The sequence below is a fragment of the Lissotriton vulgaris genome, chromosome 9 (assembly GCF_964263255.1).
Source record: "Lissotriton vulgaris chromosome 9, aLisVul1.2, whole genome shotgun sequence".
Taxonomy (NCBI): domain Eukaryota; kingdom Metazoa; phylum Chordata; class Amphibia; order Caudata; family Salamandridae; genus Lissotriton; species Lissotriton vulgaris.
The window spans coordinates 764,214,322-764,227,572 of record NC_141697.1 but is presented as its reverse complement, the minus strand read 5'-3'; the positions used below and the strand labels follow the sequence as shown (position 1 = coordinate 764,227,572).

The window sequence follows — 13,251 nt, the reverse complement described above, 5'->3', positions numbered from 1 at the left end:
CCACATGAGAAACTACCTCTCTGGCCACATCTAGTGAAGCAAGATCAAGGGAAGGTAATGCATCCCAATCCAAAGCAGCTAAATCTAGCGATTTGGCTCCTGAAGTCCTAGAATTTGGGCATCTCAAATTACCACAAGAATGTATGGACATCCTTAAACGGGCTCGTCCATTTACAAGTAGAGCATACTACCCTGCAAAATGGAAACGCTTTGTACATTACTGTACAAATAAACAACTCCAGTCTTTAGCACCCACAGTGCAAGATCTTATATCCATCTTCCATCTCCAGGAAGCGGGGATCGCCTACACTTCTATCAGATTACACTTAGCAGCCCTAGCTGCCTAAATGCTGATCAGGCAACCTTTGTCCATATTTAAAATACCAGTAATCAAACCATTCATGGATGAACTCACAAGGGTTGTCCGACTTTGCCCTCCACCAGCCCCAGCATGGAAACTAACCATTGTCCTTACAAGGCCTATTGGGCCACCATTCGAACCACTTCATTGAGGTCAACTCCAATTTCTAAAATGGAAACTTGCCTTCCTCTTGACAATCACTTCTCTCAGGAGGAACCTTTCTTTAACATTTTACCATCAAAATTAGTTCTACAAACTAATCCAAACTTCCTACCTAAGGTGATCTCAGCCTTTCACACAAGTCAGACTCTAGAACTACCAGTGTCCTTTCCTAACCCAGACAGAGTAGCAGAGAAAGCCCTACGCACATTAGATGTCAAAAGAGCTGTCATGTTCTACATTGATAGAACAAAATCCTTAGGTAAACACAACCACTTTTTGCCGTTTTTACCAAGCCTCACAGGGAGCACTCATATCCAAGGCAGGAATAGCTCAATGGATAGTTAGATGCATTCAACCCTGTTACAAGAAAGCCATACAGTAACCAGAGAGCAACCATTGCTTTTCTAGGAAATATCCCTGTAGAGGATATTTGCAGAACAACAACATGGAATAACCCACATACATTTACAAAACAGTACTGTGTTGATGTCTTCACAGATTAACAAGCAAGAGTGGGTCAAGCTGTACTTAACTTTTCATTAGATGCTAATCATCTGTATCTTACCCTGTATGCATCTAGTCGTAGTGTCTATTGCTGTAGATGCCTATGCACCCACCCTCCTCCCAGGAAGCTTTTGGTTGCAGTATTTAATACTCTATTTAGTACATTAAGTTACACACACTTTCTATTCATGTTACTCTATTCTGTCACTGTATTGCTCCTTTTCTAACCTGAAGAGTCAAAAACAATCTAACAAAGGGGCTGAGGAACATTCAGAGGAGGAGTCACTATACTTCGTGACTCGAAGACTTCTTGGAAGAAAAACAACTTGTAATTGTCCGAGCCCAACACTAGATGGTAGGATAATGCTAAGCATATGACTCGACTGCACTATACGCTACAAATAAATGCTTAAGGGTAAGTAACATAGTCCTTTTCTTTTGTTACTGTTTTCTCCTGCTCTGTTTATCTTTTTATGATGTATTCTCCTAGTTCTAATTTAACCCCTTCCATGTTGATGACGGCCGGGAGCCGTCATGGCACACAGTGCTCGTGTTCTGATGACGGCTCCTGGCCGTCATGACCGCACCCGCGATTGGAATGTGCCGCACAGGCGCAGACTCGCGGCCGTGCCCAAGGGGTTAAAGCGAACTAATGTCTTTTAGTTAACGGCTGCGAAATATCAACTGATAAATAAGCAATGGAATTGGTCACTCTGTTGTGTTACTCATTGATAGGTTATGGCTGTCAATGTAATGACTGAGGAAGAATATTGATTTTGCTACGGTCAGTGCCTCTAGCTCCTTAGAATAGAAGAAAAAGTCCTGGAGTTTGGGTTGCAGTTCCTTGCATGGACATTTTCTTGAGCTGATCCACATTACACTGAGTATCAGGGCAGGTTTGAAAAATATGTCACAGGTGCTGCTGACATTAATAGGAAATTGCTAATTATTTTCAAGTCACAAATACTGCTGGGTCCCTCTCACAATATTTATAACTACTCTCAAACTTCAGTGTCACTTGGGTCTGATGTTGAGAAATTATTCCCAAATTGGTTTGAGGCATTGGAAATTTACTTAGCACATAACTCAGTTTTGTAGTTTCTTGTGCTGAGGTGTCCCTAAAATTTGCTCAGATTCAAACTTCTGGCTTGGAGACCATTTATAATATGAGGCTCCGATGTATAACAGAAAGAAATGTGAACACACTTAGCTCACTCTCAGTTTCTATAGCAATATCTTCTCTCTGAAAAGGACACTGAGTGGACCAGTAAAAGCAGACAGTCAAGTCAACAAGTGCTTTATTGAATCTCAGCTCAATGTAACTGCTACTGTGCACAGTGGAATGCTGTGCCTCTTATTTTCACGTGTTTGCCTTCTGGTAACCAAAAAGTCGATAAATAACTGTTGAAACACTTTGCTGAGTATTTCTTGCTTATTTCTTACCGTATGCTCGAGAGTCCAAACGAAAGGATTCTAGATCTGTTCCCACTATTTTCCTGGAGGATCAAGGTTGTCAAGTTCTGAGGTTGCACACACATTGTTTATTCTGTAAGGTTAGGGGTGAGGATGGTGCACTATGGGCTGGCAAGGATATAGGCAAGGCAAACATATCCTGAGGGTGTGCACAGAATAAGACTGGCATAATCCTGACATTTATGTTGTCCAACAAACATACCGGTTTACTAAGGAGTTACAAGCCGTATGACAGTGAGACCATCCATGGTTGCCCCTGCCAATCCTGCACCCAGCAAGATATTCTCATCTTATGCCACACAATATAGTAAAGTCTGGCAATTGACAATTTTGTAGTGGAAACGAGTTATGGCCTCTGCAGGAGGCTGGCGTAGTATATAGTGCACCCGTATTTAAGTGAGGTACTTTGCACTAATCGAGGCAACCCTTAGGGCGATTTTTGTGGTCTTTGATAACCATAGAAACCTCTCAAATTGATAGCTGTGGATAGCTGCCTTCAGGCTTATCTTTAAGGAGTGTTAAGCAGCTTATTTTACCAGTTTAATCATGTAGTGTAGGTGAAATGAAAAAGAACCACAGTGTATATATAAAAATACTTATATGTATTACACGGTATACACCTGTTACAACGCATTTTTTACAACGCACTACCACTACAACGCAGGCATTACAACGCATACCATTACAACGCATTGCGCTGGGGGGCGCTCTAGGATAGGAAATAAGTATAATTTACTATCCAACACCTTCCCTAGGGTCCACGGGGACTGGAGTTAGAATAGTAAATTATACTTACCACTATCCAGCACCTCAAAGCGCTATGCGTTGTAACGGTATGCGTTGTAAATACCGCGTTGTAATGGTATGCGGAGTAAAAGTATGCGTTGTAACGTCATACATCCGTATTACACAATACTCACTAACACATTGGTATATCTCCTACCCGTAGATATCAACACAAATACAATACCTTACTTCAATTGCAATAAGGTAAGTAACACAAACTACAGTGGTCTCCAGGGGGAAGCCAAACCATGTATTAAAAAAGTGGTATGCAAACTGCAAAGGAGAATGGGACTTGGACCAGAACACCCAAAGGAGCCGGGGACACAAGGAACCACTCAAGGTAAGTACCCAGGAACCCCACGGAGACTGTGTGCAGAGTGGGAACACAGCCATGTGCCCAATGGAAGTCAGTGGAGAAGTTGTATTGCAGTTTTGCAGACGAAAAACCATTCCCAGAGAACCCCGAAGAATTTTGTTGGAGGACGGATGGTTGGATAGCCACCCCACCCGTGGATGCCCCAGAGACCAGGTTACCTACACCAGGGAAGCTAAGTACATAAGAGTGAAGAAAAGTTTGAAAGCTCCATAGACCACAGTGGAAGACTTGGAAGAAGATGCCTCTGGAGAAGTGGGTGAAGAAGTCCAGCGGAATCCAAAGGTGGATTCTGGAAGTGAAGAAACTGCATGCAGTGAGGACAGAGTCCATGCCACTCGGGATTAATCAGGAGGCACGAAGTGCAATGCCCACTGATGTCTGAAGTTTTAGGCGAGATGACAGTGGCAATGTCGCTGCAGCTGGGAGAACCAGCCCACGCTGAAGAAGTCCAGGAGCTGTGCACAAACTGTCCCATGTCATATGTCGGTGACTGGGTGGTCAGTGTCCGTCAGGAGCACCAACAAGCCTTGGTAGCAGCAACCTTCATACTAGGGACTTACAAGGGTGCACCAGTAGCCAATTGTGGATTTACAAGAGTACTTACCATGGTCAATTTAGAGAGAAAACACAGTGACTGGGGTCCTTATTAGCAGGATCCCTGTCAAATTAGTTCAAAAACTTACTGGCACCAAGCAAAATGTGGGGGTAACCATGAAGCAGATCCTACTTTCCTACACAGGCGGAGTCAGAGCTCCACATCAATTTGTTGGAGCTTCGGGCAATCTGGTTGGCACTGAAAGCATCTCTTTCCTCTGTCAAGGGAAAGTTAGTGCAGGTGTTCAAGGACCTCACCACCACCATGTGGTACTGCAACAAACAGGCCGGGGAGATCGGGGACCCTATGTGAAGAGACCCTGGGTCTCTGGACATGGCTAGAACAGCAGGACATAGCCCTGGTGGTTCAACACCTGGCAGGTTCTCTGAACACCAGGGCGGACGAACTCAGCCGTCAATGCCTAGCTGATCACAAATTAAATCTTCAGTCACAGGTGGCTCAAGGTCTATTTCAGCAGTAGGGAGAGTCTTGGTTAGATCTGTTTGCTTCAGAAGAGATCATGCAATGTAAGCTGTTTTGTATGCTGGAGTTTTCAAGGTGGCTATCGTTCGGTGGCGCTTCACTTTGCTAGTGGAGCTCAGGCCTCCTGTATCCCTTTCCGCCCATAAAACTTCTACCTAGGGTTCTCAAGAAGATTAAGAAAGACTCGGCCCAAGGCCTTCTTTTGTCTACGGACTGGGCAATGACAGTCTGGTTTCCAGATTGTCGGAAAATGAGCATCGAGCCTCCGATCAGGCTGCCCCTTAGGGAGCATCTTCTGTTGCGGTAGCAGGGTAGGGTTTTCCACCCAAAGCTGTCAACTGTCCGCCTCCTTGTGTGGAGATAAAGTGGTGACAGTTAATAGCTTTCAATCTTTCTCCCAATTATGTGAGGTTATTTTGGCAGCCCTCCACTAAGACGGTATACACCTGCTGATGGCAAAAGTTTGTAAGATATCGTACAGAAAGTTCTGTAGACCATCTTTCTGCTTCTTTATCTACTATCCTTTTCTCATTCTCATCCTTGCCCAGCAGGGCTCTGCGTTTGGTACTGTCTAGGGTTATCTTTCTGCTCAGTCCGCTTTCTAGCATCTGTCAGACCAACCCTCTTTTTTGTTAAATCTCCTGTTGGTAATTAATTCGCAAAATGGCTTCTACATATGTTTCCACCTACCCCCTTTGTCATGCCTCAGTGAGACCTTAATTTGGTCCTCACATTTCTCATATATGCTCCTTTCGAGCCGTTGCATAATTGTCCCCTCCGGCTACTTACCATCAAGACAGCCTTTCTAGTGAGTTAGTTGCAGGCATAGTCATTCAAGCCTCCATTAATGATGGTCTTTACAGATAAAGTGGTGCTTCACACCTGTGCTTCATTTCTTCCAAAGGTGGTGACCCCATTCCATCTGGGTCAATCAGTCATGCTGCCTACCTTTTTTGCTCCCCCGCATCCCTCTAAGGAAGAGGAGCGTCTCTATCGTCTGGACCGAAAAAAAGAGCATTGTCATTCTACCTTGACCGCACAAAAGAGTTCAGTTTAGACAACCAACACTTTGTAGGGTACGTGGGATCTAAAAATGGTCGCTCAGTGCAGAAAAGGACTATTTCTCGCTGGGTCGGTCTCTGAATTAAGATTAAGGCTCCCAGTTTTCCATTTTTACAGATAGAAAACAATGTTTTTCCTGTCTGTATTACTTTTAAAAGCAGAAAAATGTGAAATATTGTGCTTCATGTTGGTGACTATCCGTACTGTGTTCATGATGTCCAGGACAACAGCTGAGGAGATAGACGGTATGAGAAGTTAAAAAACAGGTTGAGGTTTCCCTAAATACAGGCATACATTAAAACATATTTGGATTATAACGTAGTTATTTACCTGTGGGTGTAGTGTTTCTCTATATTTGACTGTTTAATTTGCTAAAACACGACGGGCACAAAAGTATGATTACATATTTATCAGTAAAATTAATGTTGAAATATACTAATTCACAACCCTATTTAGTTTCAAAAAATAAAATAAATATGGATAAATACCAATAAGTTGGCCAAAAAATAAATATGGATAAATACAGACAGAAATGTAAAAAAAAAAAATACCATCAAACCGGGAGCCCTAATTAAGATCTGCTAAACCCTTGCTAAGAAGCAGTGCCCTGAGGGCTTAAAAGCCCATTTCACCAGGGGGAAAGGATGCAACCACGGCATTTTCTTGGGGCATCCCAGTCCTGGACATCTGCCAAGCAGCAGCTTGGGCGTCTTTGTACATGTTTGTCAAGCACTACTACCTGGACATTCCGGTCTGCAGGGATTTTGCCTGTTCGGTCCTGCAGGACTTTTTAGTGTGAGAAATCTGTCCGCAGCCCACTGCCAGGATGGTATGGCTTGGGTTACTGTTCAAGGTAAGGACTGTGCCTCTAGAAGTCTCTATCAGATGAACAAGTTACTTAGCTTCGGTAGCTCAATATCTGGTAGAGACAATATCTAGCTGCAGATTCCTTACAGACCTACTCATGCCTCCATGCTTTGCAGACTCATTTGTTAGGGCTAGAGTTCCTCCCTTTTCAGGGCCGTTTCTTATGACCCAATTAAGTCAGTAACTTCATGGCTCTGCGCTTCTGGTGTGTAAAAGTGAAAAGTACTTAAGTCTGCACGTCTGGGTGGCGCCTATATAGGTAACTGCAATTTCATAACCGGCGCCGACGACATCACACTGAGCCGAATGGAGTCACCCGAGAGCCCGCGCAAGGGGTACTGCTCACTCAAAAGTTTCCAGATCTACCTGCCTGGGGAATTCAAAGGTAAGGAATCTGGAGCTAAATATTGCCCCTACCAGATAATGCATTACGGAAGGTAAGTAACTTCTGGGTCCACAGCCTGATGTGAAGGCTCCAGGTGTGCTGAAAGCCACGGAGATGGTGAACTTATCAGCGTGACAGGTGGTTGTGCCAGTAGACATGGCTGTGTAGTTGATGCAACTGGCTTTGAAGGTGGTGTTGCTCACCAAGGCAAACAAGAAGAGTGCCATCATTGTGGGATGGGCAATGTGGTCATATTTTTTAAGGCCTTTGACGAGGCATGCTAGGGCATGCAGGATGCTGTTAAGGGGGGGGGGGGGCAGTGTAATGGTTGCAGAGGAAGGTGTTGGCATAATTCAGTTGAGAGAATACAAAGATTTTGAATTCAGTTCAGAAGTTGTTTCCTAGGGTAATGGTTTCACTTCATCTGGTAAAATAATGATTTCAATATTTCTGGGCTCAGTCATTCGATTCAGTTTCAGCAGGTATTCTTTTGCTTATGAAGTTGTTTAGTCAAATTCCTGATATATTAAGAGATGAAGTTTTTCATTTTGAAATTGCTGTGATCGGGAGCCAGGGGAAGGGTCTGCTTGATTTTGGTTCTAAATCAGATTTATATCAACTACCAGATAGCATTAATTTAAGATATAGTCCATTGATAATGGTTGTCCCTGGCACATTACGTAAGGACTAAATGTATCGCCATTTACACCATATTACAGATTACATTTTTGAATGCTGATGATAGAAGAGTAACCTATCCACTGTTCTTCCTCACAGGTCCCCCGTAAACTTGTTTATGACCAGCTAAACCAGATCCTCGTGTCAGAAGCAACACTTCCTGAGAACATTATTCTGGTGAACACAGTAGACTGGCAGGGCCAGGTAAGATTCCTCTTTCGCAGGTAGTGAATGCTCATGGAGTGAATTGATTGTATTGTTTAAAGGAACACAATATTCAGGCTAGGTCAAAGGAAGCAGATTGAGCTATAAGACCAGGCATAACTGTTGTATCTTATTACTTGTATTTGGAAGGAAGTGCTTGTTAGCAAGTCTTAAGTGACTGCTTCTTTACCTAGCCAATCACCATGCAGTTTTGGAATTTGTACTACATTTGATGGTTCCTATTTCTCCAGCATTGTATCTTTCATGGGTTCACATGCTTGAAGCATTTTTCCGTTGTCTAGGTGGGAATGAAACTGTAAATTTACAAAGCAGTAAAAAGACAACATGCCTGAAAGGCCTTAGAGCGGAGCTTATTTAGTATCACCCAAATGTCATTTGAAAAGACCCAAACTTCAGCAGGTGAGTTTAGTGCCTTGCACCTCACCTCTCCCAGAGGCCATTTTGCCCAGTTTTCTACTAATTCTCTTGTGGAAAGGGAGTCAAAGAGCTTTGCTCCCTCTTCAAATATATAATCTATTTTTATTTCAAAAACCTTTAATTTTCTCTCTTTTTTTTTTAAACAAACTTTATTCGTCAAGTTGCACAAAAAGTGCATGGCTCCGTACTCCAGAGTCCACTGCAGTATCACATTACACAGTTATATGGCAGCAATTGACCTTTTTAAGAAAACAAGACAAACAGTACTTTCGAGAATGAGTATCATTGAGAATAACAACCCTCGTGCCCCAACTGTTTCCCCCACACCCCAAGTTGGGCAAACAACACTGAGACCCACCCACCGGAACACACACACCCCAGAACACCTCCCCCCCGCGCCAGGCCCAACCACCCCATTCCCACCCTCATTCCACCGAGATATCATCCGTTGCGGCCGGCGGCTCCAGCTACAATCCCCTATAGTCAGCCCAACGCTTCCAAATTTTGTAATGCTTATGCGGGCACCCCCGCGCCACAAAAATTGGCCGCTCCAACTCCATGCAGAAGTCAAATCCGTTTTTCCAGGCAGCCATCGAGGGCGCCCGCACATCCTTCCACATCTGGGCGATATCACATTTCGCCAATGTGAGGCCCACCTGAAGCAGATGCCGTTTATGTATATTACCCCCGATCCCTTCTGTCACGTGCAATAGGGAAAACTGTGGCGTACGTGGAAGCGACCTCCCCAGGACTTCAAAGAGGCAGGCCAAGATCCCTCGCCAGAACGGTCTAATGACAAGCATTGCCAGACGGTATGTAGAAATGTGCCTTCTGCCCCACCACACCGGAGGCATTCCGGGACAGCGATCAGCCCCGCCCGCCACAACCGTACCGAGTAAAATTGACCCGGTGAAGATATTTAAATTGGATGAGGCGGAGATGAACTACTATGGCGCCCCCGTGGTGCGGCTAAGGCTTCCCTTCAGTCTTCTTCCTCCAGGACCCCTACATCCCCCTCCCAAGCCTCCCGTAATTTCACTAGTTGGGACGCACTGTGAGTGACCAAGGACTGGTATATTCTTGATATCTTTTTGGTCTCCAGGTCACCCATGAAAACTTTCGCTTCCAATGAACTAAACTCTGGAATAAAGTCAAGGCCCTCCAGACTAGGGGCAAGCGCATGTCAGAGCTGGAGGTACCGGAAGAATTGCGGCTGGGGCATGCTGAATTCCACCTGCAAATCGCGAAACGACTTGAGGGAGCCATCGCGCACAAAATCTCCCAGGGTGGAAACGCCAATGGCGTCCCAACCCCGAAAGGCCTGTAGGTCCACCAATGCAGGCAGGCGCCCATTATGCCACAGGGGGGTTTCCTCCGTAAGAGTGTTCCACCACCCCTTACGTTTCAGGGATTGTCGCCAAATTTGGAATACTATTTTTGTCGCCAAATTTGGAATACTATATTTGTCGCCAGTGACAATGCGCCATGCAACACTACGGAATACAGTATTGTATGGAGAGTGGACTGCCCCATCAGGTACCGCTCTACAGCATAGGCCGGGTCCCCCCTGTGCCCATACCACCACTCGTTGAGGACCAACAGGTGCGAGGCCTGATAATAGGAAAGGATATCTGAGGTCGCTAGTCCTCCACAGTGCGTAGAGAGAAAGCATGTACGCAATGCGACACACACCGCTCCCCCCTCCCAGAGGAACTGCCCCAGGGGCGAGTTGACCAGCGAGAACCATCTGAGCGCAATCGGGTACGGGTGGTTCTGCAATTGATATAGCAGGTGGGGGAGTGCGACCATTTTGAATATTGCTGATCTGCCATAGATTGTCAGTGGAATAAGGGTCAAAATTTAGAGATTCACCTGTACCCGCTCCCAAACTGGCACCACATTCCGCTCCCACGACACCACCGGTACGTCAGAGAGGAAAACGCCAAGGTATTTGAGGCCTCCCACTGCCACCTGTAGCGTAGACATCCATGCACCCACCCAATCCCGCGCCCCCAGCACCCATAACGTAGATTTACGAGGGTTCATGTAGAGCCCGGACGCCTCCCCAAAGATTTGCATGATCTCAACTATCCGCGGCCCCAACTTATTCAAGGCCGTTAAAAAGACGAGGACGTAGTCCGCATATAGTGCGATCCTTTCCGAGAGACCAGTAGCCCACTCAAATCCCTTCAGCTGTGCATCGATGCGCACCCAGGCCACGAGCGGCTCCATAGCCAGGGCAAATAAATGGGGCGACAGGGGGCACCTCTGTCTGGTGCCACGATGAATAGACAAACTAGACGATACCGCACCCACCACCCGGACATACGACAAAAACCGGGACCCAAGATTAAGCCGACGAAGAAGGGCAAACAGGTAGACCCAGCTCAGGGAGTCGAACCACCTGTCCATATCTGCCAGTAGGAGCGCCGCTTGCACCCCTGTCTGCTGGACCGCTGCCAGAGCTACCTGGGCCCGCCGTATGTTGTTGCGTCTCCCTCTGGGGCATGAACCCGGCCTGGTGTGGGTGGACCAAAGATGAGATATACGGCAGAAGGTGGTTAGCTAGAGCCTTGGCTAGAACTTTCGCCTCAAAATTAAGGAGAGAAATGGGGTGGTAGGAGGCATGTTGCTCCGGAGGCCAACCCGACTTATGGAATACCACAACTTCCGCATGGCGCCAATCTGGGGGGAGCCGACCAGTCTCCCTAGCCTCCTCCACAGCTGCCAGATAGTAAGAAGCCAGCTGTAGATTGTACTGAGGATGGAACTCAGCGGGAAACCCGTTGGGACCTGGGAATTGAGTTCTCCCAGGGCTTTGCCTTATTCTTCCACCGAGAGGGGGAGCTCAAGCCGCTGGTGCGTATCATCGGACACCGCTTTAGGCGGGAGATCCCCAATAAACTTGTCAACCGTCTCCTTGGGGAGACACTCCCGCGAAGCATACAGACCAGCGTAATAAGTGGCAAAGCTGTCGGCTATGACCCTGGGGTCTGTTAGCGGCGCCTCATTCTCATCAAGCACCCCTGGGAGGGACTGTGGATAAAAAACACCCTGGCAGAGCCGATGTAGCATTTTGCTCGACTTGTCGCCCCATTGTCGGATTCTGCTCTGTGTCGCCAGCCAGACTTGACGGGCCTCATCTAACAGGAGAGAGGTGTACGACTGCTGTGCTTGCAACAGCTGACGAACCACCAGACCATCACTCGCCCCTCGGCTCCGACGCTCAATGGTCTCCACTTCGGCCTCCGCCTTGACCCACTCCTCCCGACGCTTTCGACGAGCCGCCGTACACCATGCTATATCCACCCCCCGTAGAGTGGACTTAAGTGCCTCCCAGAGCTTTACTGCGCTAGAGACCGAACCCTTATTGGTGAGAAAGTAGTCCACATTCGCCTCCCGCATGTGCCTCTCGTAGTCTGCATTCTGAAAATGCCATACCCCTAGATGCCAGCGAAAGGGCTGTCGCCCCCTACCTAGCTGCAAGTACACAAATACCAGAGAATGGTCCGACAGCCCCCTGGGGAGGATCCCAGCAGCCATCACCGTTGTCACCCTTGCCCTGGGGACAAAAACATAGTCGAGCCTAGAGAATGATTTGTGTACCACCGATAGGAAAGTAAACTCTCTCTTGTAGCCATGCGTATGTGGCCAAGTGTCCGCCCAATCCAGACCAGTAACCAGGGAGTGTAATGTTGTGGGGCGCATGCTGCTCGAACCCCCTCCCAAACTACGTCTGTCCCTACCCATATCCATAACATTGTTCCAATCTCCACCCACAACTGATGCCACGTCTGGCATATCTGCCCATAGAGAGAGCAACCGCTCAACTAAGGACAACTGTAAAGGGGACAACCCAACACAATGGAATGCTCCCCAATTGTGCCCGAAGGAACACGTAGAGCCCCTGCGGGTCCAACCACTGCTGCGAATGGACATACGGGACCCTGCGGTGAATTAATACTGCCACCCCCTCTGGAGCCTGTGTAAACCCAGCATGAAAGACCTGCTGGAAGCCATAGCGCTGTAGGCAAAGGACCTTGGAGCCCATCAAATGGGTTTCTTGTAGCAGGAGGACATCAGCTCCGGCTCTCTTGGCCTGACGCAGGACAGCCCCTCGTTTGATCTTGTCCAAGATTCCACGCACATTCCAGCTCATTACCCGAAGGGTGCTCGCCGACACCCAAACATCTCTAGCCCCACCAACCTCTCTGGTCTCAAGCATGGTACAATATGGACAGGAGGATTCGTCAGCATGCATGCGTTTAGTGGTGAACCCAGTGTATAAGCGCAACCCAAACTCCCAACCAAACCCCATTCCCACAACAAACCCCCCACCCCATACCACAAAAACTCTGAAGTACCTGTTGCGGCGGGGTCAACACGGTGTCTCGGTCAAGGTAATTCAACAACTTCGCAAACACTGGTCTCGGGCGAGCCCCCACCGGCGGTTTCTGAATGAGCACCCTGTGCGCCCGCTCCACGACGAAGCACCGGGACAGCGCATCGGGGGAAGCCAGCTCTCCAGCCACTGAGTGAGAAAGCGCTCCATGTTGCCATTCTCGCACCCCTCCGGGAATCCAACAAAAGCGCAAGTTCTGCCACGCCCGTCCCTCCGCATCTTCAACACGGAGCGCCAAACCTTTCTGAAGGCCTTCCAGGTTCGCCACCTTCTGCTTGAGGACCGAGTCGTCATCTTCCACCCCCGATATGCGAGTCTCTGCCTCGGTGATGCGGGACACCGCGTTCCGTAAGTCCTGATGTAGCAGCGTAACATCCGTGCCCACCGCACCAATTTTGGCATCTAACATGTCTCTTGATTGGGTGATGGCCAGCATCAGGGCCGCATTGTCAGCCCTAGTCTCCCGGGATCCCCC

The 13,251-nt window shown here is 47.4% G+C and overlaps 1 protein-coding gene across 1 annotated transcript in view; it reads left to right on the top strand.

Moving 5' to 3' along the window:
• The window catches only part of PACS1 (phosphofurin acidic cluster sorting protein 1), a 1,518,728-nt gene that overhangs the window by 984,638 nt on the left and 520,839 nt on the right, over positions 1-13,251 (top strand). The window contains exon 14 of the mRNA XM_086938495.1: positions 7,832-7,936. Coding sequence (XP_086794621.1) covers positions 7,832-7,936 — 105 coding nt within the window. The remainder of the gene's footprint in view (positions 1-7,831; positions 7,937-13,251) is intronic.